Source organism: Aotus nancymaae, unplaced genomic scaffold (assembly GCF_030222135.1).
Source record: "Aotus nancymaae isolate 86718 unplaced genomic scaffold, 86718_ANA_hifiasm-v0.15.2.pri h1tg000002l, whole genome shotgun sequence".
Taxonomy (NCBI): domain Eukaryota; kingdom Metazoa; phylum Chordata; class Mammalia; order Primates; family Aotidae; genus Aotus; species Aotus nancymaae.
In genome coordinates, this window is record NW_026988413.1 from 35494905 (window position 1) to 35522492 (window position 27588).

A 27588-nucleotide genomic window follows, 5' to 3' on the forward strand; every position below is an offset into this window, starting at 1 on the left:
TTATAACATTAATTATAACCATTTATGTAGTGCTTATAAATAAAAAAACTAAATCTACAGTAATATTATTAATTTATTAGGGAGAGTGGACACCTGAATTTGAACTATTTATAAAGCATAAGAAAACACTGGCGGGGGAAGGAGTTGATTTTTGGATTATTCCTGAACATTGAGAGTGACACACACATCGTGTTGTATTTTAGAGAAATGTTCTTTTTCCTCTTATCTGAAGAGATGTTCATGCCTTTATTTGAACAAAAATTAGAACTTCTCCTAAAGCTGTTCGTTGTCATCCACAATGAAAAGAATTAATGACAAGAAATTAGGAGAACCAGGTAATCAAAGGAAAAAAAGTTTTTTCTCCCTATGTCTCTCAAGTGCAATTATCATTCCACCAAATTCATCTGAAAATTCCCAGAGATGCTTTAACATAATAGCCATTTTGGTAGTTCTCAGTGCTCCAAGTACTAAAAACAGCATCCCAGCTTTAGGGACTGCCAATTCTACAACAATTTAGAGCTAGAAATCAAACTCTCTGCTTTTGAAACACTGGCACCTCACCTGCCTACTTGAGGTGAGACACAGCCCCAATTACTAAACTTAGTGTTATCCCAAATAATGGACCTCACTTCACTTTTATCATCACACAGACTAACAGGGTTTTAAATTCACGTTACTATTCTGCTGACTGGGGAGAGTCCTGGTAGTTTATTTTCAATAACAGATCTTATGACCATTTTCTTTAAGCACTAAAATTATAAAGCTCTAATGTGATTAGTAATCCTAATTTGAACCACTGTCCTCTCTTTGTTCATTCACAAGGTTATTGACAATTCTACAATATCTCCAACAAATTTGAAACAACTTCTGTTTTGAATATCTGTGCTGTTTACATAATAGTCATGGTTCATAAAGCTTTAAATTATACTTGCTAGAGAGTGACAGTTATCTACACGTATCATTTAGAATTTGTGTTTCCTTAAGAATACTCATTAGGTTATGCTCCAAGTGCTTTGCCTAAATATTTACTTCAAAAGGTGCTATTGATATGATTAAGAAAACAAAATTGAAATGAGACTGACTAAGTTTGAATCTTGGTTGCTTTATTAGCTAGGAGGTCTTAGACAAGTTTTATAACCTCTCTATGCCTCAGTCTTCTCATCTGTAAATAATGGACATAAATGAACACATAAGCAGTTAGGTTGGTGCCTGGCAAACAGAAAGGAGATACAAGTGTGAGCTATTATTATTTGTCATTTATACCTTTAAAATTTCTTCTGGATCTGGCCACATATCACCACTCCATTGCTACTCTGCTAGCCCACGTCACTCTCATCTCAGACCTACATTATTACAAAAATTAGTCTCCCTGTTTTAGTCTTTCCCTGCTGGATAGCTTATTTCAACAAAAACAATCAAGGCAATCCTGTAAAAATGCAAATGCACTGATGTCATTTGTCATCTGTGTGCTCAAAATTGTTCAATTACTCCCCACATGCCAAGAGTAAAGGCCCACAGTCCTTACCAGGGTTCCCATGGCCCGCCCCATCACTGGTCTTCCCAGCTCCAGGCACCTCTCTGCCCTCACCTCCTACTACATTCACTCTACTTCAGCCGCCTCTACTTCACTCTACTTATGTTCCTCAGACAAACAAGACTTTCTCCCTTTATTGTAGGCCTATTGTTCCTCTCATCTGAGTCTCAGTAGATTTACTCCAGACACTGGCATGGGGAGCACCCTGTCTTCCAGGCCTTACTCAAATGTCACTTTCTTGGTGATCTTAAACCTAATTCTCCAATATTTTGTCTCCTTGCTTTACTTTACTCCTTAGAGCTTTTTACTATCTATCATATTATTACTTAGTAATTATTTTCCCCCTATCTACCCATAAATGGTCTAACCTTCCCAAGAATAGATATTTTTGTCTGTATTGTTAATTGCTATCTTCCCAGCACCTAAAATAAAGTTTAATAAATATGTTTAATAAATAATTGTAGAAATAGTGAAGGGATAGATGAATAAATAAATGTATGAATAAATGAATGAGTCAATAAAATCAATAATAAAATTACTGAGACATTACGCAGGTCAAGCCTCTCGGGCTTTTTGTAGGCTTCATCTTGATAAAGGGTATTTGTCTAAATTTAGTGTAAAGCCATCATCCTAAGTGAATTGAGGCAGAAACAGAAAATCAAATACCACATGTTCTCACTTATAAACATTGGGTACTCATGGACATAAAGATGACAACAAGAGAAACTGCGGACTTCTAGAGAAGTGGGGGGCAAGGGTTGAAAAGGTAACTATTGGGTACTATGCTCAGTACCTGGGGGACAGGATCAATCATACCCCAAACCTCAGCATCATACAATATACCCAGGTAACAAACCTACACATGTACTCCTGAATCTAAAAGAAAAGATGAAATTCTTTAAAAAGATAGAGAGCATGTGCTGTATATTTCAAATAGCTAGAAAAGAGAACTTGAAATGTTTTCATCACACAGAAACAATAAATACTCAAGGTGATGAGTAGCCTACTCTGACTTGATTATTGCACATATTATTCATGAAACAAAATATTACATGTACCTCATAAGTTCAAATATGATGTATGAATTCTTTGAAAGTGAAGCTGGTATCAAGAAAATTAGAGAGCAATCCAAGAGGTTTAACCCATGATGAAAAGAAGTTCCAGAGAGTAGAAAGAGGAAAGGGAATGGAGAAATGATTTTACAAATAATATAAGAACATATCCCGGAGAAGATTTGAAAACTTACAATAGTAAATGTTACTGATGCTTTCATTGTCACTATTTTAGCTAAAGTTTTATATGAATTAGGAGAACATGTAAAGAGTGAAAAGGGGATGTGGAATGAGAATGGAAAAGATACTGAGTGTGGGATAAGGGTTTTAGGACTATCTGCTAAAGCAGTAATTCACAACTCACATACTTAAATGAATAGAAAATAATGATATTGCCTCATCCAATTGCCAAATCAATTCAACTAGGATTACTTTTTGCTTTTTTTAAAAACAAGAATTAGCAGAATAAACTTATTTTAAGTAAGGGATTGCCCTTCCTTAAAACAGTATTTTTCCTGATGGTAGAATTAGCGTACATGTATGATAGAATACTTAAATATAAAGAGGAAAACAATAATGACTCATAATTTTTCCAACCAGAAATAAATACCATTTCTAACATTTTAGTTATTCAGTATTTTTCTACATATATTAAAAAACACAGTTTGGACTTGGAACATATAAACTATTTTCTGATTTGCTTATTTTACTCCTATTATGAGCATTTCCATGTGATTAATCATATATTAATATCATGAGTTTCATGTGCATTATTTAGTTTTTCAGAATATTTATTTTCGTTCCAATTTTTTACTATCATAAATAACATAATTAGTATAATCTTTGTTCAATCCTCTGACCAGAAAGAATAATATGTAAATTCTGAGAAATAGAATTACAGATAAAACACTTTCAAAATTTTGGGTTTTTTTCTATTTTTGGTTTCTTCTATTTTGAAATATCCAGGAAGTATGTGTATTTCTATTAATTTCTGAGAGAAACTGTATTTTCTAACAGCTTCCAAAACATCTCTATAAAACAATTGTCTTTAAATAAATGTGCTTTATAGGCTTTGCTGCTCAAGTCATTCACTAAAACAAAATATCGACTGGGCATGGTGGCTGACGCTTGTAATCCCAGCACTTTGGGAGGGCAAGGTGGGAAGATCACAAGTCAGGAGTCCAAGACCAGCCTGGTCAATGTAGTGAAACCCATCTCTACTAAAAATACAAAAATTAGCTGGCCATGGTGGCACATGCCTGTAGTCCCAGCTACTCGGGAGGCTAAGGCAGGAGAATCTCTTGAACCTGGAAGGTGGAGGTTGCAGTGAGCTGAGATTGCACCACTGCAACTCCAGCCTGGTGACAGAGTGAGACTTCATCTAAAAAAAAAAAAAAAAAAAAAAAGCCAAGTGTTGACTATGGACCTTGTGATCATCAGAGAATAAAGTGAATCTTTACTAGCAACAACAGAAAAAACTGAACTACATGAACATATAATTATATCTACATATGTCACATATATTTTTACACATATAATTATATTTTATGTCACACCTGTAATTCATGCTAGTGTTTGTGTAATATACCCACATTCAGTGTAATTAACTATGATGATAGCTATGTAAATACTGCTTCACAATCAGATAAAAGTATGAAATAAATGATATGCTTACAGAAAGATTTAAAAAGTTAATTTAGTGTAAAGGTAACCTTGAAGGCAAGAAATTTCTCATGTGTGACTTTTTCTATTTTTTAAATAAAAGGAACTCCAACTTGCCATATTTATAGAAAAGTTGGGCAGCTTCATAAAATTAAAAAAAATTAAAAATTTTTAAATTTAAAACAGTTTTTAAAGTTTCTTAGTTAAACATATATCTACCATATGAATCACCCTCAAGAGAGAAAACTTGTATTCATACAGTCATACAGAAACCTGCATGCAAATGTTTATGGCAAGTGTTATTCATTGTGGCCACAAACTGGAACAAATCCAGATGTCTTTTAACTTCTGAATTAATGAACAGACTATGGTACATCCATAAAATGGAAACTTATTCAGCAATAAAAAGGAATAAACTATTAATTGAAAAAACAGGGATGAATCTTAAATGAGTTTGCTAAGGTGAAATAAGCCAGACCCAAAATGCTACAAATTATGATTCTAGTTTTATGACCTTCTATTAAAAAAAAAAAAATAGAGACAGAAAATAATCACTGACAGAAGTCAGTGATTGTTAGGGACCACAGGAGGGGTTGACTTCACAGATGCAGCACAAGTGAATTTTGGAGATAATAAGACCATTTTGCCATCACTTGGGGTGGGGATGGATACATAACTTTACGCATGTGTCAAAAGGGGCTATAAACCACAAAGAATGAATTTTACTATATGCAAATAAACCTCAACCCTGATTTGCAGTGGGGGTGGAAGGTGGGGACTCAAATAATATACAAATTGCTGCAAATGACCCTAACTCTATTACTAATGAGTGACATAGACACACTGAAGGGAGGGAGGAGTAAAGATATGTCCTAACTTCAGAAAACAATATTTTGACTAAATATTATTAGACAAAAAGACAAAAAGACCACACACAAAACTTTCACTTTTATTAGTAAATTTGTTTCTCACAGGGGTATAAGTTAACAATTCTGAAGTGAATATATGGGTATGCTAGGGTTAAACAAATAGGGAAATATGATGTAAATGAGATCCAATTTTCTTACTGTCTGAGAAAGAAGTTACAAATGAGGACAGCAGAAGGCTATGATAAACCTTGTGGTGGTGGATGGCAAACAGAGGTATGGTAAGAATCAGATTTTTAATATGTATTTAGAGAGACAGATACAGAAATAAGTACAAGTGTATTATTTGCATGGGTTAGTATACATACAGACATTTCCAAGCTCTCTCTGCTGAGAGAGCTCAAACTCAATGACACCCTAATAGCAATGGGCACACCTAGTACCCAGATCTTTGTTTTTAAATATCATTCTGCAATAACAGGAATGGGGTTCCTGGATAAATGGCTAATTCTAGCCTGGGACAGGAAAAATGCAAGATGAATTTAGAGTATCTCATGATGCTAAAAAGTAAGGAAGTGTCCAGGGAAAGAAAAACACATGACATGTCAAAAGGGCCAGGAGCCAACATGAGAAAGCTCTCAATGACCAAAGCTGGAAGAATTTGAGCAACAACAAAAAAAATTAATAACAATAGTACTGGTTTATAACCCATAGGATACAATAAATATCCATTAGTCCTTACTGACATAAATAAATTATTGAATAAACAAATAAATGCAGGAGAAAGAATAGCTCTTCCTTACAGAAGGATTCCAATTAATAATCGTGAAAGTAATAAGAGAAATAGAAAATCACCATTAGAACACCAGAATAAAAATTGTTGTGAGCAAGGTCCACCTCTGGATCCTAAAATTAGTGGGCAAAAATTGAAGAAAAACAGGATCTTTGTACAGTCTCAGAGTATTATCTCCCAAGATGTTTATTAATCATAGGAGGGGAGAATCCAACAAACACCACCTTAGCCAAGTGATCAAGATGAACATCACCGGTAAGAAGAGACAAGGACATCACATGCCCCTGATATTTTACCCTGAGAAGGGTAGACTGCTTCCATGAAATTCTTGCCAAAGATTCATAACCTTGTGAAGAAATCATCAGACCTATCCAAAATGAGGATCATTCTACAAAATACCTGACCAGGACTCTTCAAATATGTCAAGGTAATGAAAGAAAAAAAATTGCAGAACTGTCAGATTGAAGGAGAGTAAGGAGATATGAAAACTCAGTGCAATAAGGGGTACTAGATAGGATCCTAGAGCAGAAAACGGGCAAACTTTTTTTTTGTAAAAAAGGATGCAATCTAAATGACATTTACAATTGAGTTAACAGTTTGTATCAGTATTAATTTCTTATTTTGATGAATGTACCATGGTTATTTAAGATTTAACATTAAAGTAAGCTTATTGAAAAGTATTTGAAAAAATCTTTGTACTATTTTTTCAATTTTTCTATAAGTCTAAAGTTACGTCAAAAATAAAAATTAAGGCTATGCACAGTGGCTCAGGTCTGTAATCCCAGCACTTTGGGAGGTCAGTGCGGGCAGATCATTTGAGGCCAGGAGTTTAAAACCAGCTTGGCCAACATGGCAAAACCCCATCTCTACTAAAAATAAAAAAATTTTAACCAGGTGAGGTGGTGCATGCCTGTAATCCCAGCTACTCAGGAAGCTGAGCAGAGTGCAAGAATCACTTGAACCCAGGAGGCCATGGTTGCAGTGAGCCAAGATCGCACCACTGTACTCCAGCCCGAGAGACAAAGTTTGACTCTGTGTCCAAAAAACAACAAAACTGTAAATTTAAAAAGAGAATCCCAGAATAACTGGCACTATACTTTATCATTTTCCTTTCTACTTATTTCACCCATAACCCCCTTCTTGTCTTCTCCATTGCCGTTGCTGGCTGATCTGCTCTGTTCTCTTCTCATCACATATTCCACTCGTCTCCAGTGACTCATGCAGACTTAAAGCTAGCAGGTGTCTTGGAAACTGTCCAGTGTCTAATGTCTTCTTATTTCAGGAAAAGACATTGAAGGCTACAGAGATTAAATAACATAATCAAAATCCTTTAGCTAGTGAGTGATGGCGCAAGAGTTGACCACAAAAGCCCTGGGAGAGGGGATAAGAGTTATGAGAAGAGTTTTTATGTGTAGCTCTGTGCTGTCCAAGTGCCAACCAATATTTTGAGGCTCAGGAAACAAAATGAAAAACTGAGTTAAATAGAATAATATTCTCCTTGATCTATACTGAACAAGGTCTAGTTTCAATTCAGATAGGATTGATGGAACACAAGGACTTTGGGCATCTCAAAAATTTTGCATCTGTGGGGAGACATTTTGCACCCCAGGCTGGGAACTTAACTATCACAGGAGCCATCAGTGGCAGCCAAAGTAGTATTGGGTGTTCCTCAATGCTTTTAGTGTAATGGTCTGAAACAGCATACCGAAAACACTGTTTCTAAGTACAAGGAAGACACCAGCTAGGGAAATAGATGGGAAAGCTGCTTTTTTTTTTTTTTGTCTTTCATAATTGAGATTTTATTAGTTGAGGATTAGTACAGACATTTCAATTTGTACATAATTCTTAACATACGCACCGAAAAGCTAAAAAGCCATGTATTGTAATTCTACTCTAAAGTTATCCCAGTGACCTTCCAGCTCAAAATTTGGAAGCAAATTTTCCTTAAGAGGCTATCAAGTACCAGTATCTTCACATGTTGATAAGCTGTTACACACATTTCACCAATTCACAACTGAACAACATGTACCCTACATAGTCACATGTTTAATCTTTCACAGCACAGTAACAAAGTTATTAGGAAAACAGAACTACCACAACCAATGATGTTTCAGAGTGCACACAATTCCAACAGGGAGAGCCAGATGATAATCATCTGCCCAGAATACAGATTGTAAGTACAAAGAATAGATAACAGGCTTGAGAACTATTTAGAGGTTAAATTCCATAGTACTGGCAACTGATAGACTATAGATGACAAGGAAGAAGGGCTTAAGGGTGAAGGCCAGACTTCTCTCTCAGGAGATGACAGAGTGGGTGATTCCACTAATAACAAACAAAACGGAAGCTTTGAAGCTTCTGAGGTGATAGTGGTGCTGAGTCTAACGGACTTAAGCAGCTGACTTTAAGCCAAGGGACCACATCAAGGTTTCTCAACCTTGCCACTATGAACTTATCTGGCCACACAATTATTTGTTGTGGTCATTATACAGTATTTAGCAGCATCCTTGGCTTTAACCTATAGATGCCAGTACCAACCTTCCCCGCTAGATGTGGCAAAACCAAAAATGTCTCTAGACATTGCCAAATATTACTAGAGGAGACAGAATCTCTCCCTGGTTGAAAATCATTGAGGTGGAGAGGACTGAGAAACAGCAGACAAAACAGTAAGAATAAAGGTATGTGATGGAAAACAGCACAGGTGTTTAGGGAATAATAAGCAGTTTCATAACACTTGCAGCATGACACCCAGTTAGAAAGAGATAAGAAAAGGGCACTGTTAGGCAGAAGCCTCCCACAAAAAATCTTGAATATTGTGCTAAATATTCACCATTTGGCCCTCTAGGTCTCCGCCCCCTGCTGTCCCCCAGGAGGCTGACTTTTGTGAGTAGCATCACAGAGAAATCTCTTGCACTTTGACTAACAGTTAGCTTGGACCAATGGGAGGCATTGGTAAGAGATGGAAGGGTGGGATTACAGAGAGGTGGGGTGTTTATCCCCAAGGCTCCTTCTCTGCAGGTCTGTGTAAAGGCTACACTCCACTAAGTTTACAGCACCTTTCCGAGGATGCCTCCTTCTTGGTTGTAGCTCTCATTAGATTCTAGCTATACCGTTGCTTCTACATATCCCTCTTACAACCCAGTGTGGTGAAACTTTTATAATGTTGCTGGTTCCTGAGCGCCTCACTAGGCCTTTCAGTTTCTTTTACACTGCCAAAACCTCTGTAAATAGTTTCTTTATTAGTTTGTCTTCAGATACACCTTTATGAGTATGGCATTTGATTCTTTCCAGAAGCCTAATACAAAGCAAATATTGAGACTTTATTCTAGAGTTGACGAAAAGCCACAAGATTTTAAGCATAGATGTAAAAAATTAATTCACAATTTTATATTTTTCATCTCATAACTGTGAGTAGGATAGATTTCAGGGGTAAAAAACCAGTGAGGAAGACTTAGCAATAATCCAAGTAAGAGATGATGATTATCTGCCGAGAATAAAGGTAGTAAGTACAGCGAGTAGATGACAGATGTGAGAAATGTTTAGAAGAAGGCCAGGCATGGTGGCTCATGCCTGTAATCACAGCACTTTGGGAGGCAGAGGCAGGTAGATCACTTGAGGCAAAGAGTTCGAGACCATCCTGGTCAAGACAGCAAAAACCCATTTCTACCGGAAATACAAAAATTAACCATGTATGGTGGTGCATATCTATGATACCAGCTACTTGGGTGGCTGAAGCATGAGAATTGCATCAACCTGGGAGGCAGAGGTTGCAATGAGGTGAGTTCACCCCACTGCACTCTAGCCTGGGCAAGAGAGGGAGACTCTGTCTCAAAAAAACAAAAACAAAAATCCATGTTGAGAAGTTAAATTCAGTAGTACTGGTAATTGATAGAATGTTGATGACAAGGAAGAGGAAGGAAGGGCTGAAGAGTGATGGCCTTTTATCTTAGGAAATGACAAAAGTGGGTAATTTCTATATTGGGAGATGACAGACTGGATGATTCTGTTTATAACCAACAAAACAGAAGCTCTGAAGCTTCTGAACACAAAAGCAGAAGATAATTCACTGAGGAAAAGAAGAAGTCCGTTTTTACCAGGTTGAGTTTCAAATGTCTGTAGAACATCCAAGTGCAGATGTTCAGCAGCCTGTTGCTTATACAACCCTGAAGCCTGGGAAAGTGCTCTGTTCTTTAGGTAGATTTGTGAATCTCAAGCACAAATGGTTGTTGAAATTTCAAGATTGCTGTTAGGGAACACAGGCATTCAAAAATGAGCAGAGAAAAGGTGGTTGCAAAGAAAACAGAGGAGGAATGGCCAGAGATGTACATAGAGTCACAAAAGAGTGTGCTCAGCCCAGATGCCAAAATGCTGAAGATTTAGATGAAAGGGGTTATCTAGATGGTCAACTGTAGGAATAGCAAGTAATCTGGGTACACTACTCCATCTCTAGTTAGGGGCTGAATAATAGCTACTGGTTTCGGCACTTTTCTTACAGATTTGTTATAGATATCAACAACATGTAAATTTTCCAGCAAAGTAGCACATGGCAAACACTAGATAATTTTTAGTTAAGTTTTCTAAAACCATTTACAAAAGTTCACACAATATAAACAGTAAGTACTAAATGTCAATTTTAAAAGGTAATTAGAAATTTTATAAATTTTTTTGTAACTTAAGAAACCAACTTAAGTTAGAAAAAATTAGAACCATCATCTAAAAAATAGAGACTTCACCACTTCAGTTGAACAAGTTGTCAGATTAAGCTACACTTTATAGGCTACAGACTTCTAGATAAAGTTGATTCCTACTGAGTAAAACAACAGTATCTGCAGCAGCTGAAGCTGAGGGAGGTCTTATTAAACAAAAAGCGGTGACTATTTTATGGTAAAGTATATAAGGCATGGCCAGCTGGAAGATTCTCCAAAAATACAATAACTCTAATTCTTTAAGACTCTTAAACATTATAGACCAAGAAATTCCAGTGTTAATATCTGTAGAGTTGATAAAATCTGTGCACATTTTGAGAGTATTACCTTTTGATGTAAACCTAACTGGCACATGACTTCCTCGGATATGCAGGGTTTTCCTTCAGCTTTCTTAGAAGACAGGCAAATGAGCAGATCCCAAGAGGCCAGATCACCTAAAAGCAAAAGAATATTCAAAACAAACAAATGCTCATCAGATATTTTAAAGGCAATATTTAATTCTTCAAATTAAAAATATAATTATTAAAATTCTAAAACACAAGTAACTGATCCCAAATATACTTGATAAAAAGTCAACAAAATAACCAAAATTCAGCTTTTAAATTTAGAAAACCTAACATTTTTACATTTAGTATTGTATTCTATAGAAAATTTAATTGTTTAAAGACATTTAGAAAATTCATTTAAAAGATTGAGATTAGAATACATTGCGATTAGTTTATAAACTAATAAAGTCTTATTTGTAAATTTGGGAGAAAAAATAATACAATCTTTTAAGATAGAAGAAAGTTGTGAAATCAAATAATGATGAGAAGTGAAAACACCAAATATTTTGTTCTGGGCTTGGATATTTCCACTATTTTCCATAAATCTAAACATCAAATATACTTTTGTAATGTTTATGTTGTAATAGACAGAAAATAAAATTCCATGAAAATAAAAAAGACAGGTTTTGCATAAAAGGAATTTGTAATCTAGTTATACACAGCAGAGTTCAGTTCAAACTGTGGAGTAAAACATGGACCAAAGCAAATGATAGTTCAGCTATTTCACCAAGGATGAAGCTCTTTGCCAATAAATCATAGTAACTTGCCAAAGTAATCTCAGAAGGGTACATTCCTGCCTAATCTCTGAACATTTAAAAGTTAACATTTATGTATATATGTGAGTTTATTTTCCTTTGCTTTGATTATATATATATATATATTCATCTATTATATATATATATATAAAGGTGTATATATATATATATATATATATATGTATATATATAAAATGCCCTGCATATAATTGGTGCTGTAGAAATATTTCCTAAATAATGCATGAATAACTATCCCTTGAGAGAATGGTAAACACATTACCTCATGGAGAAAAAACAACAATAAAAGCAACAGAAGAAATGTACTTCAATTTTTAATGTTACTCAGAGACAATATGGAAACAGGGATCTCAAAAATAACCAGGAACCCAGTGGGTAATGTCTAAATGAATTGGTATTACTTAGGAAATAGTCCCCATTTTGGATGAAAATCCAGTTTAAAAAAACAATTAAACAATTTCTATATACATTGGCTCTTTTGCTGATCAATCCTGAGATAAACATTCCAAGTAATTTTTTATGCCAGATCTCACCAGTCATCTCCTGTATTAGTTATAGCAGCTTCTAAAAAGCTACGAAGTAACCACCTTCTTCAAATACCTCTCTTCAAATTTTTCAACAGACTTTCTCACTTGAGAAGCATAATGTTTCCAAAGAAAGGCTTTTTAAGAAAATTATTAATAAGGAAGAGGGATCTATGACAATTAGAAATGAAATGTCACTCCCCACCAATCAAGTCCTTTTCAATTTCACCAGTGCTGTGCTGTCTGGGCTACTGGTTCCCGTTTTTAATTGTCCTGTTGCTGGAAGGGAAACCTTTCTGCCAAACAAAGGAGTCCAGGCAATTGAACTCAAGCTCTTGTTCTAGAACTTCTCTGTTTGTTTGACTTACCCCAAGATGCTGAAAGACAGCACAATAAGGCAAAGGGCCAAGAAGTGCAACAGTTGATTTGGGGATGAGAGAAATCTCATCATGTAGCAAATCAGGCCTTAGGCTTGTAAGATTTACGGTGTTCCACACACTTTCACTTTCAAGAAAAGTTCCCAGTGATTCTTTTAGGCAAAACCAAATACTATATGATGATTCCAATACTTTATTGTAAAAGTGCACCTGGCTTTTTCATCCCAAAAACCTTTTGATGTGGATTCAAAGCAAAACACAAAGACCTTTTATTCAATATCATTTCTAGTCCAGGAAATACTAGAACCCTAGAAGAAACATTCTGTCCTATGATTCCCAACTAAATATTTTAAGAAGATAAGGATATGCAAAAGAAGGATTTCAAATCATGACCTGCAGTGTTTTGGTCACAGAGTAAGTTTTATATTCCTCTATGTACAAGGCATGTCCTTCACTACTCAAGGTACACACACAATTTCTAGAGTTGATAGAAATATATATTTAAGCCATAAATGTTTAAAATGGAAAGACACATTTAAATAATTCAAAGCATTGAATTTATTAAGAACCTTCTATGAACAGAACATTGTACTCAAAGTATGAAAGTAAATAGCAAAAAAAAGAGCAAAAAGTCACTGCCCTCAGTAATCTCTTTGAGGGATCTAAACGTTAAAAACAAAGTGGGGGAACTCAGTAGGATAACTTATAAAGCATTACACAGTTTCTTGGCATTCATAAGGGTGACCCCCTCATCTCTCAAAGATATTTAATTAATATTTTAAATTAAAAATTAATAATTCAAAAATACTGTATAGTCCACAAATCTCCTCTTAAAATGAATTTCAAGTAATCTCTTCATGTATCTTCTTCCTGAATGCTCACTAGCATGGTCTAAAAATGCTGACTGTTTCCACTCGAAACCCCCACTGTTACCCACATTGAATCCTACCTCCATGTCCCCAAAGCTATCTCCTAGTTAAATATTTAGTAGACCTTTTTACTTTGTCTTCATTTCTATCTCCAGCATTAGAAGTCAGCTCCCTCCACTGCTTTCCAAAGGCCTTTTTCTTCTTTTAATAAAGTTTTGTTTTATGAGATGTACTAGGTATTAAAATTTTGTTAAAGAAACCCTAAAGCCACATTGAAATGTAGAAACTGGACAGAAATCAAAGCACTTTCACTAGCTAAGTAAATCACATTGAGAAGTTAGCCCTGGAGCATTTGGGACACAAATCTGTACAGCAGCACAATTACAAATTACTATATATTGTGGGACTTTGGAGTGACATTTCACAGCTGAAAGCATGAACATTTAAGAGGCAAATGCCCAAGGTCTCCAGCAGAGATTGCAAACTAAAGGCACATAGGCAAGTCAAGCCCTCAGAAGGGATACATTTGGCCTGGACAGCGTTTGTTTTGTTTTTGTTTTAATGTTAAGTATTTGCCAAAATGCAAATGTCAGCACAATTTACATAGAAAATTCAGATTTCAGCCTTCATTTTAAAACTTCAGAGCTCTGGTAACACTGGGTCTGTATCCTACAAGGCAGTGACTGGCTAGAGCCACTTCCCATATGTTCTCCAGTTTGTCCTGGTCTCTTACCCCTGCACATGGCCCTAACTCGGCTTGGGCTCTGTCTCTGGTAGCAGCACACAATTCTAGACCTGGTATAAAATAATAGTGTGCCAAGTTTCCATGAGTTGGCCATTTGACAAATTGATATTCCATCTATTAGCTTTTAATGAATTAGATTTGTTCATTAGATAAATTGGTTTTGTTAAGATAACATCAGGCAAACTGGTATTTGGTTAATTGGTCCTAAAGGGGTGTTTGGATATACCCTTTGATCTCTAGATTTAACATGCTATTCCATAAGATTGGGGAAGGTCATTCAACTCCAAGAACATTTTGTTGGTTACATTAAAGTTGGCAAGGGCTGCAACTTAGCTTCCTAGGGTTCCTTCCTTTCAGAGGCTGGAAAAATCAAGAGTTGTCTCTGATCATAATTTTCTTCTTACATCTCTTATTCCACTTGGAGTGCAAAAGTGGCCCAGAATGTGCTCCTACCTGGCTGTGCCTCATCTCTTTTTCATTCACACTCTTAGACTTTTTTCTGTTGTAAATGGCCTAGGACAGGCTCTTTCTTTCTTTCTTTCCTTTTTTTTTCAAGGATATTTCATTTTTTTATTGTAATTTAGGTTCTGGGGTACCTGTGCAGATCATGCAGGATTGTTGCATAGGTACACATATGACAATGTGGTTTGCTGCCTCCATCCCCCTGTCACCTACATCTGGAATTTCTCCCCATGTATCCCTCCCCAGCTAGCAACAGACCCCAGTGATGCTCCCCTCCCTGTGTCCATGTGTTCTCATTATTCAACACCCACCTATGAGTGAGAACATGCAGTGTTTGATTTTCTGTTCTTGTGTCAGTTTGCTGAGAATTATGGTTTCCAGACTCATCCATGTCCCTACAAAGGACACTAACTCATCCTTTTTTATGGCTGCATAGTATTCCATGGTGTATATGTGCCCCATTTTCCTTGTCTTGTCTATCATCAATGGGCATTTGGGTTGGTTCCAGGTCTTTGCTATTGTAAACAGTGCTGCTATGAATATACATATGCATGGGTCTTTATAATAGAAAGATTTATAATCCTTTGGGTATATACTCAGTAATGGGATTGCTGGGTAAAATGGAATTTCTATTTCTAGGTCCTTGAGGAAGCACCACACTGTCTTCCACAATGGGTGAGCTAATTTACACTCCCACCAACAGTGTAAAAGTGTTCCTATTTCTCCACATCCTCTCCAGCATCTGTTGTCTCCAGATTCTTTTAGTGATTGCCATTCTAACTGTCATGAGGTGGTATCTCAATGAGGTTTTGATTTGCATTTCTCTTATAATCAGTGATGAGCATTTATTCATATGTTTGTTGGCCTCATATATGTCTTCTTTTGAAAAGTGTCTGTTCATATTCTTCTCCCACTTTTGGATGGGTTTGTTTGTTTGTTTCTTGTAAATCTGTTTTAGTTCTTTGTAGGTTCTAGATATTAGCCCTTTGCCAGATGGGTAGATTGCAAATTTTTTTTTCCCATTCTGTTCATTGCCAGTTCACTCTAATGATTGTTTCTTTTGCTGTGCATAAGCTCTGGAGTTTGATTAGGTTCCATTTGTCTATTTTGGCTTTTGTTGCCAATGCTTTTGGTGTTTTAGTCATGAAGTCCTTGCCTATGCCTATGTCCTGAATGGTTTTGCCTAGATTTTCTTCTAGGGTTTTTATGGAGTTAGGTCTTATGTTTAAGTCTTTAATCCATCTGGAGTTAATTTTAGTGTAAGGTCTCAGGAAGGTGTCTAGTTTTTGCTTTTGACACATGGCTAGCCAGTTATCCTAACACCATTTATTAAACAGGGACTCCTTTTCCCATTGCTTGTTTTTGTCAGGTTTGTCAAAGATCAAATGGTTGTAGATGTGTGGCATTGCTTCCAGGGCCTCTGTTCTGTTCCATTGGTCTGTATCTCTGTTTTGGTACCAGCACCATGCTGTTTTGATTACTGTATCCGTGTAGTATAGTTTGAAGTCAGGTAGCATGATGCCTCCAGCTTTGTTCTTTTTGCTTAGGATTGTCTTGGCTATGTGGGCTCTCTTTTGGTTCCATATGAAGTTTAAGGTGGTTTTTTCCAGTTCTGTGAAGGTCATTGGTAGCTTGATGGGGATAGCATTGAATCTATACATTACTTTGGGCAGTATGGCCATTTTCATGATATTGATTCTTCCTAACCATGAGCATGGAATATTTTTCCATCTGTTTGTGTCCTCTCTTATTTCCTTGAGCAGTGGTTTGTAGTTCTCCTTGACGAGGTCCTTTACATCCTTTGTTAATTGTATTCCTAGGTATTTTATTCTCTTTGTAGCAATTGTGAATGGGAGCTTGCTCATGATTTGGCTCTCTGTTAGTCTGTTATTGGTGTATAGAAATGCTTGTGATTTCTGCACATTGATTTTGTATCCTGAGACTTTGCCGAAGTTGCTTATCAGTTTCAGGAGATTTTGGGCTGAGATGATAGGGTCTCTTAAATATACAATCAAGTCATCTGCAAATAGAGACAATTTGACTTCCTCTTTTCCTAATTGATTACCCTTTATTTTTATTTTATTTTTATTTTTTTGCCTAATTGCTCTGGCTAGAACTTCCAATACTATATTGAATAGGAGTGGTGACAGAGGGCATCCTCATCTAGTGCCGGATTTCAAACGGAATGTTCCCAGTTTTTGCCCATTCAGTATGATATTGGCTGTAGGTTTGTCATAAAGAGCTTTTATTGTTTTGAGATATGTTCCTTTGATACCTAGTTTATTGAGAGTTTTTAACATAAAGGGCTGTTGAATTTTGTCGAAGGCCTTCTCTGCATCTATTCATAAAATCATGTGGTTTTTGACTTTGGTTCTGTTCATGTGGTGGATTATGTTTAAGACTTGTGTATGTCGAACCAGCCTTGCATCCCTGGGATGAAGACTGCTTGATCGTGATGGATAAGCTTTTTGATGTGCTGTTGCAATCTGTTTGCCAGTATTTTATTGAAGATTTTTGCATCTATGTTCATCATGGACATTGGCCTGAAGTTTTCTTTTTTTGTTGAGTCTCTGCCAGGTTTTGGTATCAGGATGATGTTGGTCTCATAAAATGATTTGGGAAGGATTCCCTCCTATTGTATTGTTTGGAATAGTTTCAGAAGGAATGGTACCAGCTCCTCTTTGTATGTCTGGTAGAATGCAGCTGTGAACTCATTTGGATCTGGACATTTTTTGGTTGGTAGGCTATCAATTGCTGCCTTAACTTCAGCCCTTGTTGTTGGCCTATTCAAGGTTTCAATTTCTTCCTGGTTTAGGGCTTGGGAGGGTGCAACTGTCCAGGAATTTATCCAGTTCTCCAGATTTACGGGTTTATGTGCATAGAATTGTAGTAATCTCTGATTGTAGTTTGTATTTCTGTGGAATCAGTAGTGATATCCCCTTTATCATTTTTTATTGTAACTATTTGATTCTTCTCCCTTTTCTTTTTTATTAATCTGGCTAGCAGTCTGTCTATTTTGTTGATCTTTTTAAAAAACCAGCTCCTGGATATATTGATTTTTTTGAAGGATTTTTTGTGTCCCTATCTCCTTCAGTTCTGCTCTGATCTTAGTTATTTCTTGTCTTCTGCTAGCTTTTGAGTTTTTTTTGATCTTGCTCCTCTAGCTCTTTCAATTTTGACATAGGGTGTCGATTTTAGATCTTTCCTTGCTTCTCATGTGGGCATTTATTGCTATAAATTTTCCTCTAGACGCTGTTTTAATTGTGTCCCAGAGATTATGGTACATTGTGTCTTTGTTCTCATTGGTTTCAAAGAACATCTTTATTTCTGCCTTCATTTCATTGTTTATCCAGTTGACATTCAGGAGCCAGTTGTTCAGTTTCCATGAGGCTGTGCAGTTCTGAGTTAGTTTCTTAATTCTGAGTTCTAATTTGATTGTCCTGTGGTCTGAGAGACTGTTATGATTTCCATTCTTTTGAATTTTCTGAGGAGTGATTTACTTCCAATTATGTGGTTAATTTTAGAGTAGGTACAATGCAGTGCTGAGAAGAATGTATATTCTGTGACTTTGGGGTGAAGATTTCCGTAGATGTCTATTAGGTCCGCTTGGTCTAGATCTGAGTTCAAGTCCTGGATATCCTTGTTAATTTTCTGTCTCCTTGATCTGTCTAATATTGACAGTGGAGTGTTAAAGTGTCCCACTAATATTGTGTGGGAGTCTAAGTCTCTTTGTAGGTCGTTAAGAACTTGCTTTATGTACGTGGGTGCTCCTGTATTGGGTGCATATATATTTAGAATCATTAGCTCTTCTTGATGCATTGATCTTTTTACCATTATGTAATACCCTTCTTTGTCTCTTTTGATCTTTGTTGGTATAAAGGCCATTTTATCAGAGACTAGGATTGCAACTCCTGCTTTTTTTTGCTCTCCATTTGTTTGATAAATCTTCCTCCATCCCTTTATTTTGAGCCTATGTGTGTCTTTTGACCTGAGATGGGTTTCCTGAATAGAGCACACCAATGGGTCTTGACTTTTTATCCAATTTGCCAGTCTGTGTCTTTTGATTGGGGCATTTAGCCCATTTACATTTAAAGTTAATATTGTTATGTATGAATTTGATCCTGCCATTTTGATGCTAGCTGGATGTTTTGCCCATTAGTTGACACATTTTCTTCATTGTGTCGATGGTCTTTACTATTTGGTACACTTTTGGAATGGCTGGTACTGGTTGTTCCTTTCCTTGTTTAGTGCTTTTTTCAGGAGCTCTTGTAAGGCAGGCCAGAACAGGCTCTTTCTAAGCACTGGAGTAAACACTATTTCTTTGTGTCTTTCTCGATATGCTTTCTCTGCACTGAGAAGGTTGACATTAGAGTAAGAGGTGCTAAGACATCAGACTTATGTTAGCTGAAAACAGGCAAAGCCTCTGGTCAATTTGGATGATGCCTTTTAGGTTATCCTGCCATGGGAAAAAGGACAGCTGTGTGATTTAGCCTTGCTCTTTAGAATACTGCATTAGGATTTGGGGGCCAAAGCCACCACTAATGAATAAGTAGTAGAAATGGTAGTAACAATAATAATATCAACAGCTAATAATTGATATTAGTTGATATCTGAAGAACTTATAATGTGCCAAATATTGTTTCACATATTTACGTTATCTCATTTATCCCATACAATAATCTATTTGATACTATTATTCTATATTTTACAGGCCCATAAAGGTTAAATAACTTGCCCAAGGTCACCCTTCCAGCTAGTGGTGGGAAGAGAATTTGGATACAAGATGTCTAGCTCTAGTGGCCATGTTCTTGAACATCACACCATTATGTACACTGAAAACAGAGAAGCAACAAAGAAATTTAGCTATTCATGCCTTACATGTATTAATTTATGTAATATTTCCAACAGCCCTGTGGAGTAGAAATAATTATTACATGTTATTTCACGTACTTTAAAAGTGAGGAAACAGACACAGAAATTACCCAGCTCTATCTCTGATTTCTTACTGTCCAATGCATCTGTCTTTCTTTGGGAGCTTGGAGGAAGAAATAACTATAGCAGGTATAACTCAGGTATCCCCAGACCGTCACCTAGGTATAGTGCCCCATCACACTATTAGCAATACCACTGGTTATCAAAGTTAAATCTTCCTATGCAAATATGTACTTGGCCTCTACATATTTTTGAAAATAAATCCTTAAAACTTTCTTAGTTTTTTTTTTACGGTTAAAATTATTTCTTTCCCTGTTGCAGAGAAATCAGAGCTTCCTGATTAGGCTCACCAAGGTCTTAAATAGAAAGGTCATAGGCATAATTCTAGGAAAACAGGATGTGGATGCTCCAGTCCCCATCTCATAATTACAGAAACGTGAAAAACCTACAGGCATCTCCCAAATACTCTAAAGCAAAACTGCTGATAACACTAATCATTATCATGCTTTCATAGTGTTATCTCTGGAAAAGATGAAAACTCTTCAGACAATTTTGGAAGGAGACATCAGGGTCCAGATCAATTATTTCAGATATAAAATGGCACTGACTATAGTTTTTATCCTTCTCTAAGTGTTCTCAGAAACCATCTAACAGCTTTTAGTGTTAAAAGTAAGAGCAATTTTTAGAGGCTTTTGTTTTGTTTTAAAATCAAGCATCTGCCTTAAGGAGTGAGGCTGCCTTTAGAATATTTCCAGTCTCTCATAGACAGGCTGCCATAAAGTAAACACTCATTTCCTGGCTCACAAATGACCTCTTTCGCTCATAACATCTGCAGGATCCATAATTTAATCCAGAGAACAACAGAGAACTCTGAGATAGCATCGTTCATATTAGCATCAAATGCTATTTTCAAGGAATGGCAATTTTAATTTTCTGGCACACTTAATAAAAATCAAAGAATATTAAGTCTATTCCTGCTTTATTCTTCTTCATAGTATTTACCACCATCTGACAGATTACATATATAGATATACTATATATATATGTATATATATACACATATGTATTTTATATTTGTTTACTATGTCTCCCAATTTGAATGTCTGCTCCATGAAGGCAAAAGCTATGTCTGTTTGGTTCACTGCTATATTCTCAGTACCTACAATAGTGGCTGAAATGTAAGAAGCATTTGCCACATATTTGTAAAATGTATAAATAAGTGAATCTATGAATAACTGCATGTGAACAGCAGACAAACAATTATAATTCAATCAATCAAAGGTCAGTATATTGAAATTCTATTCTAAAAATTAAAAATAGAATAATAGTAATAAAAAGGATTAAAGACTTAAACATAAGACCTAACACCACAAAAACCATAGAAGAAAATCTAGGCAAAACCATTCAGGACATAGGCATAGGCAAGGACTTCATGACCAAAACACCAAAAGCATTGGCAACAAAAGCCAAAATAGACAAATGGGACCTAATCAAACTCCACAGCTTCTGCACAGCAAAAGAAACAGTCACTAGAGTGAATGGGCAACCAACAGTATGGGAAAAAATTTTTGCAGCTTACCCATCTGACAAAGGGCTGATATCCAGAATTTACAAAGAACTAAAACAGATTTACAGGAAAAAAGCAAGCCCATTCAAAAGTGGGCGAAGGATATGAACAGATACTTTACAAAAGAAGACATACATGAGGCCAACAAACATGAAAAAATGCTCATCATCACTGTTCATGAGAGAAATGCAAATCAAAACCACATTGAGATACCATCTCACGCCAGTTAGAATGGCGATCATTAAAAAATCTGGAGAAAACAGATGCTGGAGATGATGTGGAGAAATAGGAACACTTTTACACTGTTGGTGGGAGTGTAAATTAGTTCAACCATTGTGGAAGACAGTGTGGCGATTCCTCAAGGACCTAGAAATAGAAATTCCATTTTACCCAGCAATCCCATTACTGGGTATATATCCAAAGGATTATAAATCGTTCTACTATAAGGACACATGCACACGAATGTTAATTGCAGCACAGTTTACAATAGCAAAGACCTGGAACCAACCCAAATGCCCATCGATGATAGACTGGACAGGGAAAATGTGGCACATATACATCATGGAATATTATGCAGCCATCAAAAACGATGAGTTCGCGTCCTTTGTAGGGACATGGATGAAGCTGGAAGCCATCATTCTCAGCAAACTGACACAAGAACAGAAAATCAAACACCCCATGTTCTCACTCATAGGTGGGTGTTGAACAATGAGAACACATGGACACAGGGAGGGGATCACTACACACTGGGGTCTGTTGGGAGGCAATAGGGGAGGGATAGCAGGGGGTGGGGAGTTGGGGAGAGACAGCATGGGGAGAAATGCCAGATGTAGGTGAAGGGGAGGAAGGCAGCAAATCACACTGCCACATATGCACCTATGCAACAATCTTGCATGTTCTTCACATGTACCCCACAACCTAAAATGCAATAAAAAAATTTGAAAAAAAAAGGAAATAAATAAAATTTTGGTTTTTAGCTGGTAAGGATAAAAGAGGAGAAATAAACATGAGAAGAACAAAGTTAATAATTCATTGTGCTTAAATTATAAAAACAAACGGGAGATTCCAGTGCTTAACATATTGGAAATTTTCTATAAACACTTACATATTAGTTTGAAGCAGACCAGATTTATAAAGTACAGTTTGGAAAATAAATTTGTCCAAGAGCTTCTAGAATATAAAGCTACAAAAGCTAAGCCTCATTATTCACTTATTCACAATATTAGATTGTCATATTCCATAAGGTACAACAAAGATGATTTCCTAAGGTTTTTTTCTTTAAGGAAATAACTTAAAGAAAAAGTATTTAAGTTTTAAATACTTAAATACTAATGATGTTTAAGTTTTTAGTAATTAATAATATTGCTTTATAATATATATGTGAGGATATTTTATCTGTTCATTATTCATCTATAGTACCCTTTTTTTCACAACTAAATTATAAAATATCTATTAAATAACAAAGTCTTTATCTGTACCCATTCTTATCATGATTAGTACATAGTATTATGTTCATGAGTACATTTTCAGCTTATCGATGATATATTAGGGTCTATAACTTGATTCCACCACAAGATTGGTTGGATATAAATTAACCATTACAAATACCTCTATCCCTTCCCAAATTTCTCAAGTTGCATTAACCAGTTCCTTACTTTGCACTCTTCATGTAGTGAATGTATAGAGCTATACCATAGCACTCATAATTAATTTTATTTATGATTGTTCTTTAAGGACAAGAAACAGTCACCTTATTGTTTCTAACACTGATTATAGTAGACACTTAGCAGATGTTTACTGGGTTGACTATTTCAATTTTCAGAATTAAATTTAAGAGAGATTGTATGCACAGAAACTTGAGATCCTGAATGAACTATAGAATATGGTCATGGCCACAAACTGTAATTAAATCTGGTCTTTTCACCCCAAGAGGCTGGCCATGTGTTTACTTGCTATGCTTCTGGCTCCATGTCTTTTAAGGCTTAATGAAAATGTTATGTTTCACAACAGAGAATTTCTAAACCATTTTCTCCATGAATGGCCTAAACCTATAGTAGGGATCTGGCTTTCCCTGTCCTAGTGTCTATCCTCTTTCTGCCAAAAAGAGGTTGTATAGATCAATGAGATATAATAGTATCTCTGATGAGTTTTGAGCTCCCTAAATTTTTCTAAGCTTCTCATAAATTGAGGAAAGAAACGTTATCCTTAAGTTTTGCAAAAGCAAAGATTTTTGCTGTAAAGAAGTTTGCCATTTAAAAAAACATAAAAGGAAATTAATGAGTTTACTCTTGTGAAACAAACACTTTAAGAAATGTTCACTTTAGAAGGCTTGCTAAAGTTCCCTCCTAGTTTTCTAAAACGACTTTTTAAAAAATGTTTTTATGCCATTTATCTCATCTTCTTTTGAAGTGTAACCAACTACATACATATGTAGGTATGTGTGTTTACATTTTTACTGCTTTCAAGACTGTTGTCTGTCTGGGACAAAACTTTCATTATGGCATTTTACCAAATTTCTAAATGTCTGAAATGCTCAGCAGCTTACAAGTCCTTAAAAGATAGTAACACTGCAACAATTTAAAAATCAGAAAACGCCCAGTGCAAAATGTTGGTTTACGATACCGTTCTCCAATAAAAGGAACCATGTTGTTGGAGGAATAACTGATTGAAGAGTTGGGGCAGGAAATACACAAGATGAGCCTAGAATGTTGCAATGCTAGAAAGTAAGAAAGTGCTAAAAACAAACAAGCAAGCAAACAAACAAAAGCAAGGACAAAGGTATGTCAAGGATACACTGAAGTCAATGATTAGAGCTGGAGCAATCTGAGCAACTAAATAAATAATGTTGAATTATAACCTAAAGTAGAAAATAAATATCCATGAGCCCATAATGGTGCAAATATTGACTGATTAAATAAATACATAGAGATGAAGAGACAAATCCCTCATGCAGAAGAATTCCAAAACAGTTATGTAGCTACTCTGCCTTCAAGGAGGTAGAGCATAAGCTCCTACTTCTTAAGTGTGAATGGCGCATGGTGACACCTTTCCAAATAGTTCAATATGGAAAGAGAGGAAAAAAGAATAATTTTACAGTGGAAAAACCTAGCAAACATAACCTCAGTCAGATAATCAGGTTAACATGAACAGAGCTAAGTCATGTGGGTAGTACAAACCCTTGACATGATGTGATAAGGATGATGCTTTATCTCTGTGTTCACACGCCTTTAAATAAACCATAGCTCTAGTCTAATCATGAGAAAAACATTAGGCAAATTCCCACTGAGGGACATCAAAATAGCTGACCAGTTCCTCTCAAAACCGTCAAGGTCATAAAAATCTGAAAGTCTGAGAAACTGTCACAGCAAAGAGGAGTGAACCGAATGAAACATGATGACTAAATGTAATACAGTATCTTGGATGGGGTTTTGAAACAGAAAAAGAACATTAGTTGAAAACTAAGAACATCTGAATAAATCATGGACTTTGTTTTTAAAAAGTCTGAATAAATGAATTCTCCAGAAGAAATAAGATGATGATTGCTATATCATGATAACTAGACATAAAGTTTCACATGTTTAATTATATATCTCAACAAAACATTTTATCCTAAGGATGTTGTTTCACAAAAACAATCAGCATTATAATGCTGAAAGGGAAAATAATTACTTTTTATGCAACAAACATTCCTCCACAAATAAAATCCAATTTTTAAAAAACATTCAGAGGGCTGACAAATAGAGCAAGTTTGGAGTTGAAAGCCCTTTCTTAATACACACAGCCCCTCACATGCCTTAAGGTAATAAAAGCCAACTAAGACAAAACCACAGCCAACATTATACTGAATGGGGAAAGTTGAAAGCATTCCCCCGAGAACTGGAACAAGAAAAGGATGCCCACTTTCACCACTTCTATTCAACATAGTACTGGACATCCTAGCCAGAGCAACAGACAAAGGAAAGAAATAAAGGGCATCCAAATTGGCAAAGAGGAAGTCAAACTGTCGCTGTTTGCTGATGGTATCATTGTATACCTAGGAAACCCTAGAGACTCATCCAGAAAGCTTCTACAACTAGTAAACGAATTCGGCAAAGTTTCAGGATACAAAATTACTGTACACAAATAAGTAGCTCTGCTATATACCAACAGTGACCAAGCTGAGGATCAAATCAAGAACTCAACCCCTTTCAAAATAGCTGCAAAAAAAAATAAAATAAAATACTTAGGAATATACCTAACCAAGGACGTGAAAGACATCTACAAGGAAAACTGCAAAGCACTGTGGAAAGAAATCATAGATGACACAAACAAATGGAAACACATCCCATGCTCATGGATGGGTAGAATCAATATTGTCAAAATGACTAAACTCCAAAAGCAATCTAAAAATTCAATGCAATTCTCGTCAAAATACCACCATCGTTCTTGACAGAACTAGAACAAATAATCCTAAAATTCATATGGAACCAAAAAAGAGCCCACATAGCCAAAGCAAGACTAAGCAAAAAGAACAAATCTGGAAGCATCACATTACACATTACCTGACTTCAAACAATATTATAAGGCCATAGTCCAAAACAGAATGGTACTGGTATAAAAATAGGCACATAGACGGCTACAACAGAATAGAGAACCCAGAAATAAACTCAAATACTTATAGCCAACTGATCTTCAACAAAGCAAACAAAAATATAAAGTGAGGAAAGGACACCCAATTCAACAAATGGTGCTGGGATAATTGGTAAGCCACATGTAGAACTGGATCCTCATCTCTCACCTTATGCAAAAATCAACTCAAGTTGGATCAAAGACTTCAGTTTAAGACCCGAAATCATAAATATTCTTGAAGACATTAGAAAAACCCTTCATTAGCTTAGGCAAAGACTTCATGACCAAAAACCCAAAAGCAAATACAACCGAACCAAAGATATAGAAGGTACTTAATTAAACTAAAACTTTTGTGCACGGCAAAAGAAATAATCAGCAGAATTAACAGACAACCCACAGAGTGAAAGAAAATCTTCACAATCTACACATCCAGCAAAGGACTAATCCTCAGAATCTACAAAGAACTCAAACGAATCTACAAGGAACTCAAACAAATCAGCAAGAACAAAACAAACAATCTCATAAAAAAGTGGGCCAAAGACATGAAAAGACAATTCTCAAAAGAAAATGTGTAAATTGCCAACAAGCATATGAAAAAAATGTTCAACATCACTAGTTATCAGGGAAATGCAAATCAAAACCACAATGCGATACCACTTCACTCCAGCAAGAAGAGTCATAATCAAAAAATTTAAAAATAACAGATATTGGTGTGGATGTAGTGAAAGGGAACACTTTTACACTGTTGGTGGAATTGTAAACTAGTACAACCACTATGGAAAACCATGTGGAGATTCCTTAAAGCACTAAAAGTAGATCTACCATTTGATTTAGCAATCCCACTACTAGGTGACTACCCAGAGGAAAAGAAGTCATTATACGAAAAAGATACTTGCACATGCATGTTTATAGCAGCCCAATTTGCAATTGCAAAAAATATAGAACCAGCCCAAATGCTCATACATCAATGAGTGGATAAAGAAAATGTAGTATATATATATATATACCATGAAATACTAGTCAACCATAAAAAGGAATGAAATAATGACATTCTTAGCAACCTGGATGGAATTGGAGACTATTATTCCAAGTGAAGTAACTCAGGAATGGAAAACCAAACATCATATGTTCTCAGTCATATGTGAGAGCTAAGCTATGAGAACTCAAAGGCATAAGAATGATACACTGGACTTTGGGGACTTGAGGAAAAGGGTAGGAGATGGCAAAGGGTAAAAGACTACACATTGGGTACAGTGCACACTGCTTGGGTAATGGGCACACCAGAATCTCAGAAATCACCATTAAGTAATTTATTCATGTAACCAAACACCAGCTCTTTTCCAAAAACCTATTGAAATTTTTTTTTAAAATCCTTTAAAATATAGGCAGCCCCTCAAATCCCAATCTTTCCTTTACCTTTAGGACTATTTCCCTCTAAATTCAACAACTCCTTTGGTATTTTATTGACATCTATTGTTTGAACTATTGCTTCTGTCATTGGCTCCCAAATTCACATTTCTTAATCTTTCTTATGATTCAAGAGACATTTCCAGTAATACTCTAGAAGAGATGCCCTGCTGAACACATACAAATCTGAACCAATTATCTCCCACCAAAATAACTGCTCTTTTTCCTTTTTTCTTTTTTTTTTTTTCCTAAGACAGGGTCTTACTCTGTCACCCAGGCTGTAGTGCAGTGGTGCGATCATGACTGATTGCAGCTTTGACCTCCTGGACTCAAATGATCCTCCAGCCTCAGCCTCCCGAGTAGCTGGAAATGCAGCTATATACCA

At 35.9% G+C, this 27588-nt stretch overlaps 1 protein-coding gene across 5 annotated transcripts in view; it reads right to left on the reverse strand.

The window, feature by feature from the left end:
• The window catches only part of CPED1 (cadherin like and PC-esterase domain containing 1), a 313055-nt gene that overhangs the window by 234644 nt on the left and 50823 nt on the right, over positions 1–27588 (reverse strand). For all 5 annotated transcript variants that reach the window (XR_010341759.1, XM_064373989.1, XM_012474072.2 and 2 more), the window contains one exon: positions 10941–11047. Coding sequence is in view for 4 of the 5 variants with exons in the window: in XM_064373989.1 (XP_064230059.1) it covers positions 10941–11047 (107 nt within the window). In the remaining variant the exon portion in view is untranslated. The remainder of the gene's footprint in view (positions 1–10940; positions 11048–27588) is intronic.